Genomic DNA, 27892 nt, shown 5'->3' on the forward strand with positions numbered 1-27892 from the left:
GTGTGTTATCTGCTGCCTCTGAGATACCACCCGCTTTAGGCGGGGATCTTACAGTAGCTAACCCCAAGTGAAGGATTTGGGGGTGAGCATGATTTACTAGTGAAGGGTTCCAGGAGAAGTCAGCAGGGGAGCAGGATCAAGTTAGGAAAGACTGGAGAAGGGGGAGAAATCAAGGGTCTGATTTAAGGCCAAGTCTCCATCTCAGTCCCATCCTGCAGGGAGCTCCAGAGAGTGATTCGTACCTTAAAGTTTTTCCTGCTTCGAAGCAAGGGAGCAGCTTGGCCTTTGTATTCTCACACAGATTAGTCTTTGGTTACAGGTGACCACAAAGATTGAGGGAACTTAAATTGCCAGGCATTTACCATTCCAGTGCCCAAAGGCAAAAATCTGCTGAGGATCCCTGAAGTGAGGCTTTGTCAGCAAAGCACAGAAAGGTGAGGCTGGGCACACAGCGTTGCAAAAGGGATCCCAGGAGATCCAGGTGGGGTATGCACAGTGTCCAGTATACCATGCATGTATTCATTCACCCAGCAAGAGTGTCCTGAGCACCTCCAAAGTGCAAAATAACTCTATCAAAACTACATCCCTGAGGTTCTCTTCCCCCAGACAATTTTAGTCTCATCAGCTTTATCTTCTTTATAATACTTATTCCTGCCCCAAATTTCCAAATTTGTTTCTTCCTTGATGTTTACTTGTGTATTGTTTATTTTTTTCCTACTAGAATTTAAGTTTCTTGGGAGCCTGAGCTCATTCTGCCAAGTTTATTACAGTAGCCAGGAAAGACTTCCCTGAGGAGGTAATATCTTCCCTAAGGCCAGAAATTCCAGGAGGAGCCAACCATGAGAAGATTGGGGAAGAACATTCTAGGCAGAGGGCATAAGAGGCACAAGGACACTGAGCTGAAATAAACTTAGTGACAGGGATGGAGCAAGAGGAAGGAAACGTCGGAGCAGGTGAGATAACACAGGGCTTTGTGTGCCATGGTAAGTAAAGTGACCCTTACTCAAGCCTCAATCGGAAGCCATCAGAGAGAGGTGAGGCACTCTCATGCCTTTGTGGAAATGACTCCATCTTTAACCCCAACCCCTCATCAGCTCTCTTGACAAGATTCTTTCAACCACAGTGTGTATCATGGATAAGCTGTAAAAGCTTTCCATGGATTGATTTTCTATTCAGCAGTTTGTTGATGAATGGCAAAAGGATATATGTAGGCTTATGTCAAAAAGATATGTTAGCGAGGTTTTATAACGAGAGACAAATTATCCCCACACACGGAACAGAAAATCTTTGTGGTGCTGCAATCTCAACACTTGCTGAGCTTAGCAAGTCAGGATGTTTCCTGAACTACAGTCTCAATAGGAGGATGCACCCAGTTTACCTCTTTTCTTCCTCAATGTGTGTTTCTGAATAGCTACTCAAACCCTGCAACCCTTGTTATATTTCATTTCACTGGAGAATGAGAGAGCAGGTGTTTTTACTCCTGTCTTACTGATGTGGGAAGTACAGCCCTATAAGAGAAGATTAGTGATATATCTGAGTAGAAAGAACCAGTGGGAAATTAGAAAGAAAGAAAGAAACGTCTCTGCTCCATTTGTGTGCCTTGAAGACATTTCAGGTGAGTCAGAAGCGCTGATGCTGAGACTGATTTGGCTGTATGGAAAAGAGGAGCTGTCAGATAATTTTGTCTCCAGGTAGGGCTTAGAGATGACTTTTTTCATGTCATAGATGAGGTACCCACAGCCTACAGTGCTCCTTCACCCCAGTTTCTTCTCATCCAGGCAAATGGGCCTTCCTTAACATCACACATTCAAAAGGATGAATTTCAACCTAAGCACTTGAGTCATAGGTCATTCACAAGCACCATCAGAAAGATCATATAAATAGGAAACACGACCACTCGGGGAAGCCACGCTTCCAAATTAGATCTGGAATCTTTTAGGTCTAGGAGAGCTAAGCTTAATGTTCTGTTTCAAAAACTTTGAGAAAGAGGACAATTTGAGTTAAAGAGAGAAAACCTTCTGGCTTTTGTGCATTAGAGTTGATGGATCTCAATGAGAGGCACCTGAATCTCTTCCTCCTGAAAGGAGAGCAGTTAAGACCAACCCTCAGATGGAGATGAAAGCAAGGTGACCTTACCTTTTTGTCACTGAGGCCAGTCACTTGGTCCACAAATTCCTCTTGGATCATGAAGGCAGCCAGATTGGCTGTGTAGCTAGCCAGGAATATGACAGCGAAGAACGCCCATACGGATACCATGATCTTGCTGGTGGTCCCTTTAGGATTCTGGACAGGCACGGAGTTATTGAACACCAGGCCCCAAAGAAGCCATATAGCTTTTCCAATTGTAAAAGAAGGCCCATGGGGTGCTGCGGAAGATGAAAAGGACATTCTCAGCATTTTCTGAAAAAAATGCCTATTTGTGTATGACAACCATGCAGCAGCCACCAGCAACACTGAAGGTTGCCAGAAGATGGAATTATATCATAGTTGTGTCCTGTGATTGCCCTAGAACCACAATAACTTATTTTTTTCTTTAAAAATTAGCATTCTTCTCACATTTCTATCTAACTGGATTTTTGCCACATTTCTTTAAAAAAAGAAAGGAAACGAAAATGGTTATGCAAAATGGGGGTTTGAATAAGAAGTAGTGTTATGACCTGTTTTAAATTTGGATTTGATTCCCATTTGAGGAAACCAACCTTCTTAATAAACATAAAGAGAGGCTGACAAAAATGTGTGCATGGGGACTGCTTCCAAATTCATCGGATGTGCTATCGTATAAGAACCATGCAATTCAGCGGGACTGATGTTTGGTATTCTAATCCGATTGTCCCTAGCAATTTCTCCTGTTCAAACTCAGATGTAAAGTGTGTACAACATAAGAATTAAACCAAACTAAAACCCTCTCCAAATGGAGACATTAAGGAATGGAACAATAGATCTTAATTCTTCCAACACTTCACAGATGGAAGACATTTCATTGCAGGGTCATGGAAAATGAACACTGATGTCATATCACAGCACTTTTTCCAGTATATCCTCGCAATAGCTATGCAGCCCTTTTAAGATTCTTAAATGTTCCTTGCAACAGACTTAATAAAGAGACAGAATGATATGCCAAAATGTATGGAGATGTGGCATATGCAGGCTGTAAAACACACATATTAGGGTTTTCAAGTCTTTGTTTTGCATGGGCAAAAAAAAAAAAAAAAAAAAAATCAATTGATGCCCTAATTTCATAGGGAAGGTTTCCCTTTAACAGGAGGTTAATTTTTATGTCATTTAAGTAAATGAAGATATGAAAAAATGATCTACTCAGATGTCAGCTGGCAATACAAGCAGAGTGGGCAATAAATAAAGTGGCAGAAGCAAATTCACATTAATGGAAGTTATGAAGTGCCGGGCAGGAAGCCTAGGAAAAGCAAGCTCTCTGCACATTGGAGGCCAAACCCAGGCTACAGCTGTACTTACAATATCCATGACACAACCCATTAAAGAGAAAGCAGTTAATTCTCTTATTCTCAATCTCTCCTGTTTCTATTTGGCTAGTTTTATGATCTTCTGGGCTTATTCTCAAGAGGCAGGAAATTCTTGGGGAAAACTTAGAGTTAATCCAGTCAACTTTATGAACTACTTAGTTTTCTTAGGGATGCACATTGATCAGAAATGACAGCTATTTAGGAATCAGATGTAGGCAGTTCAGAAGGATCGGTCCAAGACTTCTAGGAATTCCTGATTCATGAACACTATGACTGGGCCATATAACTTTTCCCATAAAGTGCAGCGAAATGTAACAGAAAACCATTTTGTACAAAGAAACAAGTAGCTGTCATTTCCCAAGAGTTGCCACAGCAGATGAGCTGGAAACAGAGAGCCTGGAGAGAATGGAAGGGCTGAGGAGTTTGCACAACTGATGCCATCCTTTACAATAGTCTTTCCAGCATGCTTCATTCAGTCAAAGGAGAACGTATTGCAAGGATGGGCTGTGGGTCGTTTTTACCTTCCAAAATGTAACTCAGATTTACCTGATTATCTGTATTTTCGTTGTTCTTGACCAGTTCCAAGTCACTGCAATCCTTTCTCTTGGAAAAGTGACACCTTCTTAACTGCCCTCCCCGTCCCCGCTTCCAACTGTTGTCCCCACACACTATCTGGATAGAGTAGCCCCAGTGACCTTTTTGCTCTGTACATGTATGTCACCTCTCTCCCTGCCATTGTTTTTTTTTTTCTTTTCTTTTTTTTTTTTTGAGATGGAGTCTTGCTCTGTCACTCAGGCTGCAGTGCAGTGGCACAATCTCGGCTCACTGCAGCCTCCACTTCCCGGGTTCAAGGGATTCTCCTGTGTCAGCCTCCTGAGCTGCTGGGACTACAGGAGCATACCACCACGCCCAGCTAATTTTTGTATTTTTAGTAGGGATGCGGTTTTGCCATATTGGCCAGGCTGGTCTCAAACTCCTGACCTCAAGTGATCTGCCCACCTCAGCCTCCCAAAGTGCTGGGATTACAGGCATGAGCCACCGTGCCTGGCCTCCCTCCATTGTATTTTGAAGAAAGTCTGACATGCCTACCACGGTCAATTGCCTATCTCTCTGATTTCATCTTATACTATTGTCTACCTCATTCACTCACGTCTTTTTATTTTATTTTTTAATAGAGACAGGGTCTTGCTCTGCTGACTAGGCAGTGCAGTGGTGTGATCATAGCTCACTGCAACCTAAACCTCCTGGGCTCAAGTAATTCTCCTACTGCAGCCTTCTGAGTAGCAGGGACTACAGGCACGCATCATCACGCCTGGCTTATTTTATTTATTTATTTATTTATTTATTTATTTATTTATTTATTTATTTATTGTAGAGATGAGGTCTTGCTATGTTACCCAGGCTGGTCTCAAACTCCTGACCTCAAGCAATTCTCCTGCCTTGGCCTCAAAAAGCCTTGAGATCACAAGTATGAGCCACTGCACCCCCTCAGCCTTTTTCTGTTTCTTGAGCATCTCAAGATTATTTCAGCCTTTCTGTTTGCTGTTCCTTTTATATGAAATGACTGTAACTGTTTTTGACAGATAAAATTGTATGTCACCCTTCAGGTCCTAGCTCAATGAACGTCCTTTCCCATTGGACCATCTTATCTAACGTAGTGTCTGCACCCCGTCACTATCATGTCACTATGTTTTTTTCTTCTCCTTGATATTTATTATAATCTGTGATTATTAGTTTGTGTGTCTACATGTTATTTTCACAACTAAATTCTAAACTGCCTGATAGAAAATCTCTATTTGATTTACCACATTATCTCTGGCAGCAGTATAGTGCCTCCTGGCACATAGTACCCATTTGATAAATATTCATCAGATAAATGTGTAAAGTCACAACAGCACAAGCCCTGATTATGCAAATATAAGGAACTACTGTATCACAGTGTGGTCACTCACAGAAACTGTCTCAGATTCCACCCTGTTGGAAATCTTCTTAGTGGTTAAATTACCCTTTAAATGAAGGCTTGCAATCTCCCATTAAACACAACATCATTATTTATGGCATTGTTTAGTATCTGGTTGATTGAAGATGGTTTACGTGGTAATCACCACTCTTCAATGGTGAGGAAGAAGTTGAAAGATTTCAATAAAACTAGGTTCCTAATAGATTCCCATGACCTGTTGAGTATTTCCAATATTAAAACATCTAAGTGAAAAGAATATGTATCAATCACATTAAAGTGCTCTGCTTTTTGGGGGATATGAGACTTCAAGTTCCATCCTCTACCATATCAAGTCATTTTTTGGGAAAGAGATTTGGTCCTGACACTTTTCTGATAACACCCATTTAGAAGGTAGTGCCCACTGAGGAAAGCCCACTCAAAATGGCATAACGTGTATGACATAAACCCTGGCTAGAGTGGGATCCTTTTAATGAGTTATAGCCAACGAATGCCTCCCAATTTTATTTCCTATCTACTGATTGTCCCTTTATCAACTACAATGCACTAAGATCAATGCATTTTATTTTAGCACACTTGATTTCCTCCTGGCATCACCAACAGGAAAATATAACCCTATGGGGAAAGATATCACTTCATAGTTATATTTATTGTCAAACTAATGTAAATTGATTCAGTAGTTTGAGGAATGTTCTTAAACTAGATTTTATAAAGTCATTTTCTTTGCATAGACTGAAGTTGAAACCCATGACAATTTTAGCATTTGACAAGCATTTTTTAAATTAATTGTCAGAAAAGTTCCTTCAAATCTGCTTTCCCAACAAATTGAACATCAGTGGTTTTCACCTAAGAACTATTGACTTCAGGTTATGACAAGATTAAAATATTTCATTTTGTTTTATCCATCAGTTGAAGTACATAAACCATACTTTTCTGGTATTACAAGCAATATCAGTGACCCAAAACCATTCATACAATGGTACACCAACGCAGTATAATGTATTCTTTGTGTGTGTGTGATGGAGTCTCGCTCTGTCCCTCAGGCTGGAGTGCAGTGGCACAATCTCGACTCATTGCAACCTCTGCCTCCCGGTTTTAAGCGATTCTCCTGCCTCTGCCTCACGAGTAGCTGGTATTGCAGGTGTGTGCCACCATGTCCAGCTAATTTTTGTATTTTTAGTAGAGATGGGTTTCACCATATTGGTCAGGCTGGTTCTGAACTCCTGACCTCGTGATCCACCCACCTCGGTCTCCCAAAGTGCTGGGATTACAGGCGTGAGCCACCATGCCTGGTCTAGAGTAATGTATTCTAAAACTGAAATTTTCATTAAAGGTAAATGAAATTGCAACAACATTGAATCATGCTCATGAAGGTATCCTTACCTTTCCCTTTGGCTAAGTTTCTGTTGTATCCAACAGGGCTGAAGTATTCAAAGACAAAAACAGCTATGGCAGAAACAATGAGCAGCATCACAAACATCATCACCCAGACAGAGGCGCTGAATGGTTCTGCAAATAAACAGATAAAGGAATGGAAGCGTGGTTAGTTATCTCTTCCTCACTTCCAGCAGGAAGCCCAGACATCCATTTGCAGGCTCGCCAAAAATATTTTCTCTAATTTGAATCTGATCCTTCAAAAGAAGCTAATCATTTTTTATTTTTATTTTTACTTTTTAGATGTAGCTTCACTCTCTGTGTCACCCAGGCTGGAGTGCAGTGGCACAATTTCGGCTTGCTGCAACCTCCGCCCCCCAGGTTCAAGCAATTCTCCTGCCTCAGCCTTCCGAGTAGCTGGGACTACAGGCATGTGCCACCATGCCTGGCTAATTTTTGTATTTTTAGTTGAGACGGGGTGGTCTCGAACTCCTGACCTCAGGTGATCTGCCCACCTCGGCCTCCCAAAGTGCTGGGATTACAGGTGTGAGCCACTGCTCCTGGCCAGCCAGTCATTTTTTATTCATCATTTTAAATCATTCTTTATTCTACAAAATATTTGAAGTATAAGATTGCATATAATATAACAAAAATAGAGAAGAGCATAGGACATTTTACAAATTAGGTCAAGGATAATCAGAAGAAAAAAGAGTGATAAGAAAGAGGGAGCAAGTTAGAATGCAAATAAACAGGCCATAGGTTCCTTTGTAATTATAGAACCATCCAGGGGGCTAAAGCTAGGAAGAAAAAAGACTAGACCCAAATAGTAAACCATAGGCTCCTGCAAATTGTTATGGTTTTTATTTTTATTTTTTCATGCTAGAAAGATGATATGCAGGGAATTCCAAAAATAAAGGGAGAATTATAACCTGTTGGAAAAGAATTATAAAATCATGGGTGACAGAAATATTGGAAAGTTATAATCTACCACACTCTCCATTTCACCTTTTGCCTCAGATAGATGAGATTCCTACAGCTTTATTAATCTTGTTGATGTTGGTAGCAGCCTTAAATGCAATTGAAAGTCAATTGAGGATATTATCTTCACATGATAATTCAATAAAAAAGCATCACTTAAAGGGTAGAGGCAATAAAACAGTAGATGGATAGATGGTTATTTCCACTAAAAGTAGTTTTCATCAGCTCATTTGCATGTAACTTAGGCAGTAGGTGGATGTCTCAGAAGGGCAGGCCAAGTCATAGGGCTCTAAGCCTTGTAACACTCTAGAAAGGTAAGAAATATTATGTAAAATAAGATTACTATTCAACTTGATTGAGGATATGAAAATTAGCTGACTGCAGCCATTTTATTTATGGTATAGATTTGCTATAAAATGAACAGAAAATAAATTTTAAAAATGAATACATCTCCACCTGAATGTATCATGGGGAAGAAATTGCCTATAGACACCAATGAACTTAAAACCCTTTTCCTCATAAGCAAATATTTTCTGAGGGTTAAAATAAGTCCAATAATACCTCTTGAATAGTAAACATATTATTATTTTAAAATTGTTTTCCTAATGAAGCTACTTATAATAATAAAGAGCTAGGTTGATAGCAGGCCACCTTCTTATTAGAGTATGACTACTTAACACAGCTAGAGGTCACCACAAATTCCAATTTAATGAGTTTAATGTATAACAAGAAACTAATATGTCTGAACTTAACTTTACCTATATTGGATAATTTAAAAGCTGGGAGGAATGCTTTCTAATGCATTTGATAGTGCAAATATATTAAAAAGCAACAGATAACACAACTTACTTAAGTAACACAAGATGCGCTCCAAGAAATCAATGAAACTGCAACTGAAATTTATTTTAAATTTAGCTTGAGTAATAAACAATATTATGTCCCTGAAATAATAGCAATTTAATACTGAGTTGTATCCAAAAAGGAAATTAGATAAATAAATGATTAGGAGATTTATAAGTACTTCATATTCAAGAATAGAGATAAAATAATTCTCCGAGTTGCATAGTGTGTCTTATTGGAGGAGGATCATTATGATGAGTAAATAAGCATATACATGGAAGTGTTTGTTCGTGTGTGAGGCACACAATATACAGACAATATATTGAGTGGAATAGCTGTGTGATTCCAGGATTAAAGCCAGAAATACTGAGGCAACAATACGCTGTCCATGGTCCTGAAAAGGGCGTGCTGGTTTTTGAAAAAGTACATTTATTAATCTGGTAACGTCTATTTCTCCGCAGGCTGTGAAAACATTATTTTTAAACATTAGAAGGGACCATAACTGAATTATCCTATGTGCATGTAAGAATCTGTAAACCTGCAGTGAACTTTTTTTGGTAGGTGCATCCTTGTCACTAACACGCTAGTCAGAAAATCAAGTGGAAACTGATGAAGCAACTGTTCCCACATGTCTCCCCACTTGGAATTGACCACATCTGTTCCTTAACTTGTGAGCACAGCACGGATCAAAGGACTCTGCTGCAGTAGTCTTGCTTTAGTAAATTAAGTACCTATCAGTGCCCGGAAGGGTTGCTATTCTAAGATACCACACACGTGAATGCACACACACGCTCCAGAACAAAGAAAAACATTAGAACATCGTTAAAGCAACATCTACAGTGTCTAAGGAGTGACCCAGAAATAGTTTAGATAACTCTCTATTACATCTTCTAATGGCTTAAAACAGATTCAACATTTGTCCATGAAGGAACTGCAATCGAGGAGATACCAGGTCAGCATTTCTTTGGATCAAATAATCCAACTTGTTTGGAAACTCTTCAGAATTAACTAGATAGAAATATGACAGGAGATGCCATCTCTGTCCTTGAAGAGCCACTGGTTACATTTTTACACAAAAGCTTAGAGGCATTACCTGCAAGTGCTTCTGATGTGAGTTAATGGAGTTTGTGGAGGAGAGAAAATAGGAAATAATGAACAGCAATACAATCAGATTTTGAATGTTTTGGCTCTTCCAGATGACTAAGCCAGTGAATGGAAAAATGTAGCTTAGCTGGTTCATTATGACTTTCAAAATCTGTAGATAATGACCGTAAATAAGGGGGTGCACAGTCAATCAAATAGGGATGTAATTTAGTGACTAGGAAAAATATTAAGCCTACTGGGTAAAAACAGCTTTGAAAATAGTTTCCTCTGGTTACAATTTATTTTACTTTTAAAAATGCAGCAGGAAAAGTGTGGGGAAAGAGAGGTTTTGCTAAATTTAGCAAAATACTTGACATTTTTATGGAAATGTTTTACAAATGCAAGTAAGATAAAAATCTAGAGAAACTGGGTTGAGGCCAGATTCAATATTCACGACCCATTTTCATGAGACAAGCCAATTGATATTTTTTTCTCTCTGATTGAATTGGAAAAAGAGTTCTCTCTAGCTCACTAAAGAGATACAAGACTTTTTTTTGTGAAAAGAAACAAAACAATTTCTTTCCATTTTGATCCATGAACTCACTTCCTCTAACCCTTTCTTAACCTCCAGGACAAAGGATTCCTGCCAAAGAGTCTGAAAGGGAATGAGGGGAAACATGACTAGGAGTGACTAAAGAGTGAATGTCCACTTAAGAATTATTAAGATTCTGCAGGTGTTGTCAGTATCAGCTGGTTGCATTGTTCCTGGCATAGTGAGGCTCTCTTATTAAAATATGAGTATCTGAATCCATGTCAGACGGAGGGACAAAAGGAACATGATGAGGTGTGTATTTGTCAGGGTCCACATTACTCCAACAAAGGTTACAAAAATTGAAGCAACTAGTGCAAAATCAAATCCAGAGAGTGGCAAGCATTTTAACAGCTTAAATGGATTATCAAAAATGAAAACAGTAAATCCATAGCGCTCTGAATGTAAGGCAGTGTCCAAAATCCTGTTAGTCAATATTTCACTGAAGAGAATGAAACATGAAAGTTTCACTGGATGCCAACATTACATATAAATGAAGACAGTGGAAGAATAAGACAATGGGCTTGGAGTTGGTGTCCACAAATTGGTTTCAGTTTACAATTTGCTTTAAGAGATAAAGTTATTTTTGTCTCTGGAAAAATATAAGAAAGTTAGTTGACTTTAATATAACTGTTTTCCCAGGGGGGAGATTTCTCAAACAACTAAAAGTAGATCTACCATTTGATCCAGCAATTTCACTACTGGGTATCTACCCAAAGGAAAAGAAGTTATTATATCAAAAAGACACTTGCACACATATGTTTATCAGAGCACAACTCACAATTGCAAAGATATGGAATCAACCTATGTGCCCATCAACTGATGATTGCATAAAGAAAATGTGGTATATATACATTGTGGAATACTACTCAGCCATAAAAAAGAATGATGCAATGTCTTTTGCAGCAACTTGGATGAAACTGGAGGCCATCATCCTAAATATAAGATAGTCATCTAGCAAATAAATGACTGTTGTTCTTTGTGAGATGGAGGATGGGTATGTAGATGCTGAATAAAGGTTTATGGGCTGATTTAAATTAACTGTGGACCGACAGGTTTATTTTTAAAATGTTTTCAAGACTCTAAGCAATATAGCTATTAATTTACATTCCACAGTGTCAAGACCAGTATCTGAATATGTGATCTTATTTTTTTAGCAGCTTTTTCTAAGTTTGAGATAAATGAAAGATGTGAACTGGGGGATGGGTTTTTCAGGAATGGAAAATCTAATACTCCATGTTCTCCCTTCTAAATGAAAGCTAACCTATGGGTATGAAAAAGCACACAAGTGGTATAATGGACACTGGAGACTCAGAAAGGGAGAGGATGGGAGGGAGATGAGTGATGGAAAATTACCTACAATGTACACTATTTAGGTGACAGGTACACTAAAGGCCCAGACTTCACCACTATATAATTCGTCCATATAAACAAAAATCACTTGTACCCCTGAGCTATTGAAATTTTTTAAAAATTAAATATATTTTTCCCCTCTCAGTTTTCCTCCAGAGATTCACGTTTGTCTTAACCTTCCCTAATTTGGGACAAACCCACTTATATGGGAGTGCCAAGGGGGAATTAGTGATCTGAATTTCATGATATTCAACAAGATAGTTACAGTCAAAAGTCATTTATGATAACCAAACAGTTAATACAACACTTTCCTTTAAAGACAAAAATAATGCTTTACTATGTTCCATGAAATTTCAACTCTAGCCAGGCTGCCCAATACAGTCCAAGTGCTAGAGAAAAGCAGATGATAGAAAACATAGCTCTTCCTTGATTTAAAAAAAAAAAAACACCTTTTATGTAAAAACATAAATTTACGAAATGGTTAAAAAAATCAAAAGAATTTCCTTCTTTACAAACTATTTGGCTTAATGGGTAGTCACATTTAAAATATGATTCGATTAATTTTAAATCAGTATATACTTTTCAGACTATTTCTATTAGCAGAATACTGGCATAAATCATCGTGCAGTCATCATTATTTTCACTCTTACATCTAGCAAATAAATGACTGCTGTTCTTTGTGGGATGGAGGATGGATATGTAGATGCCGAATAAAGGTTTATGAGCTGGTTTAAATTAACTGTGGACAGACAGCTCTATTTTTAAATGTTTTCAAGATTCTAAGCAATATATCTATTAATTTACATTCTACAGAGTCAAGACCAGTATCTGAATATGTGATCATATTTTTTTCAGCAGTTTTTTCCAAGTTTAAGACAAATGAAAGATGTGAACTGGGGATGGAGGGGAGTGAATTAGGATGTATTAGTCTACTCTCACGCTGCTATAAAGAACTGCCCGAGCATCACTTGAGGTCAGGAGTTTGATATCAGTCTGGCCAACAAGGCAAAACCCCATCTCTACACAAAAATTAGCCAGGCATGGTGGTGGGCACCTATAATCCCAGCTACTGGGGAGGCTGAGGTGGGAGAATTGCTTGAACCCAGGAGGCAGAGGCTGCAGTAAGCCAAGATCATAACACTGCACTCAAGCCTGGGCAGCAGAGCTAGACTCCATTGCAAAAAAATAAACTGTCTGAGATTGGGTAAATTTATAAAGGAAAGAGATTTAATTGACTCACAGTTCCACATGGCTGGGGAGTCCCCAGGAAACTTACAATCATGGCAGAAGAGGAAGCAGACACGTCTTACATGGCGGCATGTGAGAGAAGTGAAACGAAGGGGGAAGAGCCCCTTATTAAACCCCTTATAATAATAATATAATAAGAGCCTCTTATTAAACCGTCAGATCTCATGAGAACTCACTCATTATCATAAGAACAGAAGGGGAGAAACCATCCCCATGATCCCATCACCTCCCATCAGGTCTCTCCCTCAACAGCTGGGGATTACAATTCAAGATGAAATTTGGGTGGGGACACAAAGCCTAACCCTCTCAAAGGATAATTCAAATGCAGCATCCTCTGAAATATGCTGCCATGGCCAAACAGAGCTAAACAAGTTCCTTTCTGGTCCCATCCTCTGAGCAAACAAGGTTTCTTACAATTCCTTATAGGAAAGCAATAGTCACTATGAAATTCACACACCTAGAAAAGCAGAAGGTGAGACGGTGCCATTACTTCTTGAAACCATGACACTGATTCCCGTTTCCACAAAGGGCACAGAGAAGTCCACCACTTCAGAACGTTCCTCATTGATGGTGAGCGAGCCAACTGCCATGACTGCCCGTTGATATACCACCTGGATGCAAGGCAAAAAAAAAAAAAAAAAAAAAAAAGAACAGTACTTTACTTTTCCTGCTAACATTCCTGAGGACTGCAGGCCCTTTGTCTGAGTAAGAGCCTAGGGGATGAAAAGGTAACTTACTTCACCGATCATTCCATTCCACACATTGTTAACTTTCTTGCCATGCTTCCCATTGGTCACCAGGTAGAGGTCGTAAGTAAACTTCACAGTTCTGGAAAGCTTCTTCAGAATATCAATGCAGAACCCCTTGCAGCATTTCTTCACATTCATCCCCTCATTGGTTGAATTGCTGTAAAGAAAAATCCCAAGACCACAGAATGTTAGCACTGGAAGGTTTGTTCACAATCATTAGCTGTACTCTTCTCCTATTTTTCAGATGAGTAAACTGAAGTTTAAAAAGGGGAAGTGGCTTTCCCAAGGACACACCGTGAGTATATGACAGCAAAAGCAGAAAGTGTCCTTAATTATAGCAGTTATCATGACAAGAACTAACACTTATTGAGTAATTACTATTTGCTAGGCACTATCCTAAAGGCTTCATACTAATTGTTGAATTAATCTCCATGACATTTTCTGAATTAGTTGATATTTGTACACCCATTAAACAGGTAAAAATTACCAACTCTTAAATTTTTAAGAGTTTATAACATACACAACTTTAGACTAGAGTTTAGTCATCAGATCTAAACTGAGTCATAAAAACTTACTAGAGAATGGAAGAGAGGAGGATGTGAAATTCTCAGAGAAAGCAGGGTTTTGCTTCATTCTATAATTACAGAGGCTTGAAACCAAAGGGGAGAAGTGAAGGTACCCAGAGAACACCTCAGCCAAGAATCAGGAGACCTGGGTTCTATTCCATGCCTGATTTTGTGCACTGAACTTCTCTTGATAGAGCCAAATGTTACATGAGGGCTCATTAATAACGTCTTCCCTACCTACCTATGTGACATGTAGTATAAAAGGAGACACTTCTAAAAGCAAGGTCCTTGATCAGGTAAAAGCCCCATTAAAATTTAAACTATCTTAAAGGCTATTGTATACTCTACCAAGGCTACACTTACTGTTTTGTACCAGCCACCTTGCTGTATTCACCTGAACAAGACATATTCAAAGGACACCCACGCAAACCAGAAAAATACCTTTAAAAAGAAAGGAGGCTGGGTATGGTGGCTCACACCTATAATCCCAGCACTTTCGGACGCTGTGGCGGGTGAACACCTGAGGTCAGGAGTTCAAGACCAGCTTGGCCAACATGGCGAAACCCTGTCTCTACTAAAAATACAAAAATTAGCCAGGCATGGTGGCAGGCACCTGTAGTTCCAGATACTCAGGAGGCTGAGGCATAAGAATCACTTGAACCCAGGAGGCGGGGGCTGCAGTGAGCCAATATCATGCCATTGTACTCAAGCCTGGGTGACAAGAGTGAAACTCTGTCTCCAAAAAAAAGAAAAGAAAAAAGAAAAGAAAGAAAGGAAACACTGGTCTATCCAACTGATAGCAAAAAGTACTTAGACAATTCACATAAGATCAAAGCCTTTCTTCTGGGCAATATGCTTGATTAATGGACATCCCATTAGCTCAACCCTGTCTTTGAGTTATGCATTTCATGAATATGTTCTCTGTTTGAATATCCCATTTTTGGCAAATCCACACATTGGAGTGTTACCTAAGCACTAAAGTGATGTCTATGTAAATCCAACATCATCACAGGAAAATTCTTATGCTTCCATGTCATATGAAAAAAGGTTACACAGTAGTACAAACAATAATCACAGCTATATAAAAACAGATGAGCTTATGAAATAACTGTATGGAAAAACAATGAAATATGAAGCATAGGACAGGTGCAGTGGCTCGTTCCTGTAATCTCAGCACTTTGGGAAGCCAAGTTGGGTGGATCCCCTGAGGTCGGGAGTTTGAGACCAGCCTGGCCAACATGGAGAAACCCCATTTTTACTAAAAATACAAAAATGAGCTGGGCATGGTGGCATGCACCTGTAATCCCAGCTACACAGGAGGCATAGGAATAGCTTCAATCTGGGAGGTAGAAGTTGCAGTGAGCCAAGATCGCACCACTGCACTCCAGCCTAGGTGACAGAATGTGACTCTGTCGAGAGAAAGAGAAAGAAAGAAAGAAAGAAAGAAAGAGAGAAAGAGAGAAAGAGAAAGAGAGAAAGAGAGAAAAAGGAGGGGAGAGGGAGAGATAGAAAGAGAGAAAAAGAGAGAAAGAGAGAGGGAGGGAGAGAGAAGAGAGAAAGAAAGAGAAAGAAAGGAGGAAAGGAGGAAAGGAAGAAAGTAAAGAAAGAAAGGAAAGAAAGAAAGAAGCAAGCTATTTTGGAACGGTGAAAAACATGTTTTCTTTTTTGTATTTTTAGGGTTTTTCCCCAAATTATCTAGTAAGTACATACTACTTATGTAATTGGCAACACACACACGCACACACACACACACATCAAACAACATTGATTTACATGATATACATCATCTCTATATCCATGAAGGGGGGCAGATTTGACAGAACAATTTTTTAAGAGACGCGCTCTTGCTCTGTTGCCCAGGCTGGGTTGCAGTGATGTGATCATGGCTCATGGCAGCCTGGACCTCCTGGCCTCAAGTGATACTCCCACTTTGGCCTTTCAAAGTGCTGGGATTGCAGGTGTGAGACACCATACTCAAGCTGGAAAACATAATTTTGAGTAACAGAAGTGGGTTGTAAATGACACCTGCTTATCAATGCTTTCCTTTATCTCAGGATCACAGACTGCCTGTCTTGAATCACTCTCTTCACCATTATATCCCACCCCCACATCCTGTCAGTGACTTGTACTCATCCACTCTGCTTCCGTCAACCCAGACCACCATAGAGACTTTACTCTCTTGCCTAGAGGCTGGATGACCTGCTGTGATCCACCACCCTTAGTTGGGGGGTAGTAGGAGGCCACATCTGTGTATATTTACATGTGATGATTAGTGACCTCAACACTGTACAGTCATGGGGTATGTGCCAGCTCCATCTCCACCAATTACCCAGAATGGAGGGGGTTGGGCTAGAGTTAAAACTGCCACAAATATGATAGAAATGTGTCCTAAGTACATTAAAGTTGATGGAATGTCCAGATACCATTTCCTTCTTAGTATACATGGCTCTGAAAAATGTGTCAAAATCGAATTCTCTTTTTCTTTCTGGTCGCTGTTGGCCATGCACTGATGCCCTTTCCCTACCTCTGTTCATTTGTATCACCTTCATTCTATGTTCCTTCCCCTCTTCCCCTATCACAGGCTCTTCCTTCACCTGGTCAAGATTTCTGGAAGATTAGACAGAAGTTTTAGATGCTCCAGGTTTAAGATTCAGGGTCACAGGCATATGGTGGCATTCTTTGGTCTCCCTGGAAACCTCAGCCAGTTTATGAGTTATCTCACCCATATCCCTGAACATGAGGTGTATTTCTAAATACAAATGATCAATGATGCATTTTCACCCAACAAGCACCCACTAAGTGCCTACTGTGCACAAGACATGGAACTGGGCCTTGGGGACACAGGATGAAAAAGGCACGCAGCAAATGCAATAGTTGAATTTATCACAGTAATTATGGAATTGCAGACCAGCTTGTAATTGGGAACGTCTGTTGGTTCCTATTACAGCCCTTGTGTGGGTGTGCAGGGGATGTGACTTAACTACACAGACTGAGAAATGGTCCCCATGTGATCTCTCTTAGTGCTCCACCACCACCCAAGAGAGGGAATGACTCATAAAAACAAATACGGGGAAAGGGATCCAACAAATTGTCCAGTTTACCAGCTCTACAATTTCCCAGTATAGCCAGTGGATGTGAGCACAGCCATGCAAGTCAGAGCTGTGTCCAGGTCCTGGGTTGGCTCCTGTCCACCATGCAGACTCAGACAAATCTCATCCAGCACTTAAAAATAAATTTCTTTTCTTCCCACCAACGATTTGACAGTTTGGGAGCTTAATTGACAGCATGGCCATTTCTCGCCACACATCAGGCCAAATGATTTTTCCAATTTTCTCTGCATGTCTTTATCACCCAACTAACAGACCAGAAAGAAAGATTTCTCAGCTCACTTCCTGTTACCTGGTATTCTTAGAAGACCCCACCATTTGCCAGAAGTGAGAAACAAAAAGGTTTCACACAATCATATTGTCTAACAGGAATTCTTTTTGCAACTGATCAGCCTTCCTCAAAGACGTTCCCTATAGGAAATGCAATTGATCTAATCTTCTTTGATGTTGGGATTAGTGGGTCCTAGCAATTCTCTATTGCTCTCACGAGTCAGACTTTCATTTCATCTAGACACACAGTAAACTCCTCATATCCCCAAGCGGAAGAAGGAAAGCTGCAAGCTACTATCTCCTCACAGAAACCAAAAACGTGAATTTGAACCTGTTAAGCTGTTGATAGTCTTCAGTAGAAAAGTCAATTCTTTTAAAGACAGCAATTTATTTCGATTTCTCTTCTTAATACAAATATGACTCAGTACTTGGGGATCTACTTGTTTTCAGCTCCAGGGCTTTTGATTTTAAAGACTCTAAACTCCTATTATTGATTCTGGAGCACAAGGGGCCTCAGTTGATTGCCCTATTGAAACACAGAGGGTATTGTTATCATAGAGGAGGTGTCCCACTGAAGTTAGGCTCTGCTTTGTGCCAGCCACTTTGCTTTCTTCATCGGGCCAAGTTCTGCTCAAAGAACACCCACCCAAATTAGAACATCCTCTGACAACTTTCCCACATCATCCCCTCCATCCTCCTTGTAACTCATCACTCTCTAGCATTGCACTGGGTTTCCTTCCGTTTCCCAAACTCCCAAGCTCCTTTACTCCCCAGGGCCTTTGCACCTGCCATTGCCTCTACCTGGAAGGCTTTGCCCAGATCTTCACATCTGGCTTCTTCTCATCCTGTATATATCACCTTAAACCTTATCTGTGTGAGCTAAAGTAACCCCACATACCCCGATGTACTCTCTTCTCACACCACTCTCTTTCTATTCATCACAAGGTTTATTACAACATGGGGTCACCCATTTCTTCCTGGTTGAATTGTTTTCTAACCATGTACGTTCCATGATGGAAACGTCCTAGTCTTTTGCCCTCCCTGTTCATCCATGTATCCCCTGTGCCCAGCAATGTTCCTAACATGCAAACTGTGCTTAATGTACATTCATTCATTCTGTATTAAAACAATTTATTTATAACAATTTTACTTATAACAATGTCTGTGTTATTTCACTGTAAAGGAATTCAGCAAAAATCATTAAAACATTCATGACCCCAAAACATGGTCTGTTTCACACAATTATGAATCATGATGAATCATGAATCATGAATCATGGGATGTACACTTGCCCTTCCTTGGTGGGCCCCACCTCTTCCTCATCTCCAGGAGAGTGGAGGCTGGGGGACTGCTTATCAAAAAAAAGCTTCATCCCAGGGAGCCACAGTGGGGGCACCGGAGAAAGCAAGGGCCTTTTTAGGAGGGGCATATTTATTTATTCCATGATGTATTTAGGATTTCAACTTCAAAGAGGCTGACATTTGTGACCTCACTGATAAAATTTTCTCCAAACCAAAACAGGCCTTCACAATACATTTAGCAATTACATATTATATCTTTAAAATCCTGATCTCAAGGACTGAGATCTGGGCACTTGCATCTTGTGTGATAATAGCTGAGACTGGAGTTTGAAACGAGGAAGTAAAAATCTCTCTTCCTAGTCATGAAACAAACATTGGTGTGTCATGCTGTGCCCTTGTAACTGAGGGTGCAAATATTAATAAGTAACATTCCCTATATGTAGGTGGCTCAGAAGCCAGGGAGAAGACAAACTATACACTGTAAAGACAGGTGATGAGGGTAGAGAGAGATAGACCCAGGTACTGTGGAAGTAGGAAGAGCTAACCCAGCTTGGGGACGCAGGCGCTACACTTAAAGGATGAGTAAGAATTAGGTAAAAGAAACAGATCAGAAAAGACTCAGAAAAAAAATAAACTTTCCAACAGCAGGCCTTTTTCTTCTGTGAGTCTCCTGTGAGGTGGTGTTTTTGCTTATGTTTGCATTAGGAAATACCAGGATCAGGGCCTCGGAGTTGGCCATGGAGGTTTCTGTGTCCCCAGAGGGTTTGTAGATTAAGGGGACCTCATAATGGACAATGCCAGCTCTTTCTTCAATCATAACAAAAGGAGAAATGACACAGATGCAGTGCCTGCTGGCTGTTGCTGAGCTGAGAAACTGCCAGAAGTTCCATTTGCACCTGGATTGTATCAGAAAATAACATGCAAGGTGTGTGTTCACTCCCAAATGGAGAGACGTTTTTAACCTTCTTGAGAAGCATGGATCTGGGATCTATAAAAGAGATGGAAGGAAGAAGAATGTGTGGGGGGAAGGAAAGGGACAGCCAGAAAAGTGGAAACTAAATATTTTTAAAAAGACTAAAGGAAGCCGGACACAGTGGCTCACATCTATAATCCCAGTGACTCAGGAGGCCAAGGCACGAGGATCACTTAAGGCCAGGAGCTTGAGACCAGCCTGAGTAACATAGCAAGACTCTTGTCTCTAAAAAAAAAAAATTAATTAAAACATGAGCCAGACATGGTGGCACAGGCCTGTAGTCTCAGCTATTCAGGAGGTTGAGGTGAGAAGATCACTTGAGCCTAGGAGTTCAAGAATGCAGTGAGCCGTGATCACACCACTGCACTCCAGCCTGCGGGACAGAGCAAGACCCTGTCATTATATAAAAAAAATTAATGTTTTATATATTTTTAACACATAAAAATATATAATGTTTTATCTATTTTTAACACATAAAATACATGTTTTATATTTTTAATACATAAAAATATGTAATGTTTTATATATTTTTAACATATAAAAATATATAATGTTTTATACATTTTTAACATATAAAAACATATGTTTTATACATTTTTAACATAACAGGAGGGGCATATTTATTTATTCCATGATGTAGTCAGGATTTCAACTTCAAAGAAGCTGACATTTGTGACCTCATTGATAAAATTTTCTCCAAACCAAAACAGGCCTTATTATGTTTTTTATATATATATATAAATATATGTTTTATATATTTTTAACATGAAAGTATATGGTTCATATATTTTTAATATATAAAAATATATTGGTTTCTATATCTTAATATATGAAAATGTTTTATATATTTTAACATATAAATATATATTTTATATATAAACTTGTACATAAACTAAACTATATAGTTTATCTATAAAATATATATTTTATAGATAAACATACACTTTATGTATAAAAATATACACTTTATATATAAACTATATAAAAATATATAGTTTATATATAAAATATATAAAAATATATAGTTTATATATAAAATATATAAAAATATATAGTTTATATATAAAATATATAAAAATATATAGTTTATATATAAAATATATAAAAATATATGTTTTATATATCTCAATATATAAAAATGTATAATGTTTATATATTTCTATTTTCATTTATTTATTTATTTTTGAGTCAGAGTCTCACTCTGTTGCCTAGGCTGGAGTGTAGTGGTTCGATCTCGACTTATTGCAACTTCCACCTCCCAGATTCAAGTGATTCTCATGCTTTAGCCTCCTGAGTAGCTGGGATCACAGGCGCCCACCACCATACCTGGCTAATTTTTGTATTTTTAAGAAAGACAGGGTTTAGCCATGTTGCCTAGGCTGGTCTTCAACACCTGACCTCAAGTAATCTGCCCAGCTTGGCCTCCCAAAGTGCTGAGATTATAGACATGAGTCACTGTGTCCAACCATATATATTTTTAATATATAAAAATACAATGTTTTATATTTTTAATGTATAAAATATGATGTTTTATATATTTTAATGTATAAAAATAGATGATCTTTTATATTTTTAATATATAAAAACATGGTGTTTTATATATTTAATACATAAAATATATGATGTTTTATATATTTTAAATATATAAAATATACTGTTTTATACATTTAAATATATAAAATATATAATTTCTATATATTTATATATGTTTTATATTTTAATATATTAAAATATGTTTTATATTTATTTTAATATATTAAAATATGTTTTATATTTATTTTAATATACAAAAATGTTTTCTATATTAAAAATATAAAGATATTTTTTGAATATGTGTGTTCAAAAATAAATAAATGAATAAATTAAATTAAACCAGAAAGACTGAAGGGGAGGATTGATTCAACATAAGGGTTAAAAACATGTGTGTGGAGTCAGTTGGACCACTGTTTGAGTCCTACCTCTTCCATTTCCTAGCTAGATGGCTTTGAACATGTTTCATAATCTTCCCACAACTCGGTTTTATCATATTTACAATGGGCAAAACTACTCACCTCATATTGCTGGTGGAATTAAATGAATGCAAGTTTGGCACATCTCTAGGAATTTATCTAAGTCTTTTTAAAATTGATTATTGCATTATACCTACTATAATGACGTGTATTTTCTATGACATTTTGTGATTCAAGTACACATATTGTTACTATCGATGATCCATGCTATTTCAAAGGGTTGGGCACGTTCAGGTGACACCATTCCTGCCACTCACTTGATTTTGACGAACTTCCGACATGGCACGGTGTTCCTCACACACGTCTCGGTCAGGGGGTCTATGTCTTCCACGATGACGAATGGGGCCTCCTCCAGGGTGACGATGCTGAGATGGTTGTCATCCGGCTCACAGTCGGAGAAGGACTTGTACCTGGGCCACACGGCGTGCCTCAGGCTCAGCGTATGGTTCTCCCACTTGCCCACCTGCAGCACAAACACAAAGACACAGCTGTGCTTTCTTCCGCCGCTGATTTCTGGAGAGGCAAACCCTTTCCCTGCCAGAGACATCCATCTGTCTCAAGGGCCTTTCTGCCACGTATCTCAACATATGCATCTACTTCTGTGCTAAGACAAACGGGCACAAAGAGAAAACAGAATATGGGGCAGTTCTCCATCCCAGCCTCCCTCATCCCCAGAGGAATCAACCTGCATCTCTGGAGGCAGTGCCCAGGCACTGATACCTTTAGAGCCCCGCAGGTGGTTCTAATGTTCTGCCAGAGTTCAGGACCACCGATGGCAAGGAAACAGCATAGACTTTTAGAATCAGAGAGGTCTGGGTTTGATTCTCCAACTGTACCACTTACTAGCTGCACAACTCTAGGCAAGCTCTTAATCCCAATATCTTCTGTTTTCTCATCTGTATAATGAGCACAATTCCCCCTACTTCCTAAGGATGCCATGGGAATTCAATAAAGCCATGCATGAAAGGCAAAAGCACAACACAGGTACTCCATATTGTTTCTAAGTATAAAGAAGAGAAAGTGAAAAGGAGAAAGAAGAAAAAGGTACTAAGATGAAGGAAAAGAGAAAAAGGGAGAGGAAGATGAAGCTGGAGAGTGAAAAGAAGAGGAGTGGGGGCTGAGACAACACAGAGAAGAGATGGAGCAGGTGGGGAAATTAAAAGCATCATTTTGACCCCAGATACGGTTCTATTTAAGTTGCAAATTAAGGTGAACTTGTATTAATCCTGCACAAAGGGGAGACTGTCACTGCTTAGCGTACATCAAGACCTGTCAAAATAGAATCGACTGTATTCCCTAGGAGCAGCAGTCGGCATCTTAGTGCAATCAAATTGAAGGCTGTATATTTTGAGCCTTAATTTTATTTGACAGCTTATTGGTGCTATTCACATACACGCTGGGAGGAAGCTGCCCCCACACTGCTCTTTCTCCCTTCTCCTCCTGCTCCCACACGCCATTGGTTGACATCACAGGTCACCGCTTTATTTGTAATACCAACCTCGAGGAAGACACCTCGTCTGAAAAGCTAAGTGCCAAATCCAGGCTTGTCTGTGTTGACATGACCCACTCACCTCTCCTCTTGTAATGTTTAAGTGTCACCAGAAATGAATCTCAAACCCTTAAAGAGAATTCAAACATGCCGGACACCAGGAGAGGTGACAGGGTGGGAGGAGAGAAAAGAATCAGTGCTCTCTAAGATTACCTCATCATATGGGCTGGAAAATTTCTGCTGGCTATAAAGAAACATTTCCTGTGGCTAATTACAAAATTGTCCAGCATTGCTGATACATTTCTTTTTAAGATAGGATGGCGAATAGAGCAATTTGGTTAAACACACACACACATGTTCATTTATTCATGCTATGATATGTAACAGGCTGGGGAGAATGTTGAGCGCATCAAATTCTTCATTCATTCGACATAGATTTATTGAAGACCTACGATGTCCCAGTGCCAGCCTAGGAATAATGATGGCTAAAACAGAATGACTCTTGCCTTCTTGGAACTGTCAGTCAGTTGTACGACATAGATTAAACCAAAAATACTAAAATATGCAAATAGATAAAGAAATATACAAGTTTTTCCTTTTGGAACATGTTCTACCAATCCCTTTTGTTTCCATTTGCCTTGGAAGACTCAAACACAACCTTCGAGAGAGGGTGGGTAGTTCAGTGGGTAAGAGAATGGCTTTTGAAGTCAAACAGAACTAAGTGTAAATCCTTTCTTCATCCACTAGCTGAGTAGCCTTGGGAAAGTCACTCAACCTCTCTGAGCTTCACTTTCTCCATTTGTAAAATGAAGAGAGCAACAGGGTATGACCTTAAAGACTGCAGTAAGGTTTGAATGAGCCAAAAAGTACCAAAAATATAGAGCACAAAACCTGACATGGCATGTAACACATATGGTGGCTGCTATTATTTTACTATTGTTGTTAACATTTAAAACATAGCTGAACTATCACCTTATCTGTAAAATCATTCCTGCTTTCCCTAGTAATATAGAACTTTGCACGTATCTCCACCATAGCATTTTATATTATAACCTCAATGACATAACTTTTGAGCACTTCTGTACAGTCAGGAAATGTGCCAATATCACCACTTAGTTTAATTCCTACAAATTCTACATGGTAAGCATTATTATTCCAACTTCGTAGTTCAGGAAACTGAAACACAGAGAGGTTATGTGACTTGCACAAACTCACACAGCAATAAGTGGTGGAACCAGAGTTATAACATGGGGCTTTCTGAACCCAAAGGTGCTTTCTCGCTATGTACAGTGTTTCTGTGAATTGAGCTACAGTAACCACGTTATAGCTCCAACATTCTTCCTTCCTTGCAGACATGTTTCCTACAGTCCCAAGATAATGTAAATTAAGGCAAAGACTAGCAGAATCTTTGGTGATATCATTGACCACATCACAACCCCCACACCATGGGAGTCAGGCAAAAGTTTCAGTCCAACGCTCACTCATGGAGAGAAAAGTTGCAAAGGTTTATGAGCCCCCAGAGTGCAATAACTTCCTAAATCTTCTCCAAGTTCTACTCCCTGTTCCTGACACATCCAAGTATCCATGGGTCAGCCAAGGAGGTTGAAGGTGAGTGGTAGGTAGAGAGAACTCGATCAGGAGCTGAAGCTGCTGTGTCAACACTGCCCCAGGTCCCAAGAGCTCTTACCTTCTTTTCTCGTCTGATAGACCCTTCGGCACCCCACTGCAAACACCAAAAATCTCAACTACTAAATCATATATACCAGATAAAGGAGAACAGACATTCTTCACTTTCCCTGCCTATATTCCTATTTACAAGGGAGTATAACTGAGGCCAGGGTTTGTAGACAGGTTTAGCAGAGTCATTCATTCCGTAAATACGTGTTGAGTGGTTACTAGGTTCCAAGCACTGTGCTAGACACTGAGAATACTGTAATGTAAGTGATAAAATGTTTGCTTGCATGAAATTTTTGTGCTAATTGAGAAGACACATGAGTCAAATGATTACACAAAAACATATGTTCATACAAACTGGGAGGAAGAAATGAAACATGGGTCTAAGAGAACATATAGGAGAAAAGATATCAGAGACATCTTCCCTGAGGAGGTGACACTTAAGCTGAAATTGGAAATTCAGGATGAGTTGCATCGTGGCAGTTGTGGGAAGGAATTGTGGAGGAGCAGAGAAAGAAAGAGCACTCCAGATAGGTGGAGACCAGAAAATGCAAAGCCTTGTAGGCTCTATTAAGAAGTTGGGATTTACCTTAAGGGTTTGCTACAGACTGAATATTTGTGTCCCTCCAAAATTCATAGGTTGAAATCCTAACCCCTAATGTGGTGGTGTTAGGAGGAGGGGTCTTTGGGAGGTGATTAGGTCATGAAGGTGGAGCCCTCATGAATGGGGTTAGTGCTTTTATGAAAGAGGCCCCAGAGAGACCCATTGCCTTTTCCACCATATCAGTATGCAACAAGAAGATTGCTGTCTATGAACCAGGAAGCAGCTCTCAACAGACGCTAAATCTGCTGGCACCTTGATTTGGACTTCCCAGTCTCCAGAAGCATGAGAAACAAGTTTCTGTGGTTTATAAGCCACCCAGTCTATGGTATTCTGTTACAGCAACCCAAATGGACTAAGAGTCAATCAAGTTCAATGGCCAGAATGGAAAAAGATTTATAGAAGTCGCCATGGATATATGTCCATATATAACCTGCCTGAAGATGGAAGCTTCTTTGCCTACTCCAATTTTTTTTTATTATGGAAATGTTCAAATGTATTTAAGAGTAGAATCATATAATGAACCTCCGTATTCCCAATGTCCAGCTTCAATAATTAGTACTCATGACCAATCTTGTTTCATTTATACTCCCACTCACTCCTTCTATATTACAGCAAAAAAAACCCATTATATAATTTATTCATAAATCCTTAATTTGATTTAAATATCTAAACATCATTTGCTTCACAATATTATACCTCAATAATCTACAATAATCTATGTGTTTATGTATATGTTTTACTTATGAGACTATGATTTCCCAGTCTAGCAGGAATTTTATATGCATAATGATTGGTTTCTATGTCCACAGCTTCTAACTCAGGGCATGCCACATGGAGGGACTTAATGGGTAGTTTTTGGTGGAGTGAATAAACATACAGTCTGTATTTTTTACATGTGCATGAGTCAGAAAGTGTTATAATGATTAATGTGTCCATATGTGCCTCAGCTTTGGAATCTTGTACCCTAGGCAAAATATGGAAGTATCAAGGACCTGTATTCTCTCCCTTGCTCTTACTGCAACTTCAGAGCCATTGAGGGTGGCCACCTGAATAGCCTTTGGGTATTAAATTTCCCCAGAGAAAGCAAACAGCATCATCCTAACACCATTTTAAAGAGGGACTCCAGCCACCAGAGTATTCAGGGAGAAAGAAAGAACCAATGGGTTGAATCCTGAAGACCTCAGTTTCAATTGTCATATTGTTTCTGCTTGTCTCCATTTTCACAGTGGCATGGAGTATGTATGCTCCAAATGCCTTTATTTAGAAGTTATATCCAAAATGGAAGGACCCTGTGCACTTTGAAGATGGCAGCCAAAAATCTCTCTGCTCCCACCTTGGACGTGATGGTGACTCTTCTGCTATTCTCTAAACTGGACCTTTTTCCTGTTCCCAATCCTCTCCATAAAAGTGAACACCACACTCAGCTGAGTCTGTAACTTTAGATCAGCAGTCCTGACTCATAAAAGCTATTCTGAAGTGTGAGCCAATACCAGGGTTGCACCACATTTCCTCCAGCAGTGCTTCCAGGAGTAAGGTTTCAATCCATTTCCTCCAGCAGTGCTTCCAGGAATAAGGTTTCAATGCATCAGAGCAAGTGAAATCATACAGTCCTTGTCAATCACATGCTATTTTTGGAGCTTGGAGGAAAATGAAGTTCCAGGACACCTTGCCAAACTTCTGGTTATATTTATACACAACCAGGACAGGCAAGCACACTTGTGTGTGTGTGTGTGTGTGCTGTATACATGTACATGTATATGCACATATGGATCCCATTGAGTTTTCAGGCATCAGCTTCATTGCTACAAACCCCTCTCTTCTCTCCTTTACATGGCACAGGACAAGAGGGTTCAGAATCATTAATACCACAGGCTTAGAGATCAGACAGATGAACAGGTTCAAATCTTGTCACTGCTTTAGCCATGTGACCTTGAACAAGCCACATAATCTTTTTGAACCTCAGTCCACTCAATCACCAAATAAAAACAACACTTCCATTTCATGTGCTGTTATGAGGCTTACTTATAAGATAATGACAACAAACATCTCTTAATGCACAGTTCCTGGCACACAGAAAGGTCTCCATACGTGGTACTATTATCATTAATTCAACATTTGTTAAACTTATCTTCAGGAAAATGAGCCTCTGTAGCAGAAGAACTAATTGACAAATGGAGATCTGAGTTTCTTCTATGGCATTCCCCTGACTTTTGACCTCACTGATTGGGTCTCATTCTCCTCACTGTAAC

At 39.3% G+C, this 27892-nt stretch overlaps 1 protein-coding gene across 2 annotated transcripts in view; it reads right to left on the reverse strand.

Moving 5' to 3' along the window:
• The window catches only part of GRIN2A (glutamate ionotropic receptor NMDA type subunit 2A), a 432359-nt gene that overhangs the window by 73707 nt on the left and 330760 nt on the right, over positions 1–27892 (reverse strand). For both annotated transcript variants that reach the window (XM_004057187.5, XM_055365257.2), the window contains exons 6-10: positions 22134–22339; positions 13639–13807; positions 13359–13512; positions 6820–6945; positions 2137–2366 (exon numbers count right to left, since the gene is read on the reverse strand). In XM_004057187.5, coding sequence (XP_004057235.4) covers positions 2137–2366; positions 6820–6945; positions 13359–13512; positions 13639–13807; positions 22134–22339 — 885 coding nt within the window. The remainder of the gene's footprint in view (positions 1–2136; positions 2367–6819; positions 6946–13358; positions 13513–13638; positions 13808–22133; positions 22340–27892) is intronic.

This window comes from Gorilla gorilla, chromosome 18, assembly GCF_029281585.2.
Source record: "Gorilla gorilla gorilla isolate KB3781 chromosome 18, NHGRI_mGorGor1-v2.1_pri, whole genome shotgun sequence".
Lineage (NCBI taxonomy): Eukaryota > Metazoa > Chordata > Mammalia > Primates > Hominidae > Gorilla > Gorilla gorilla.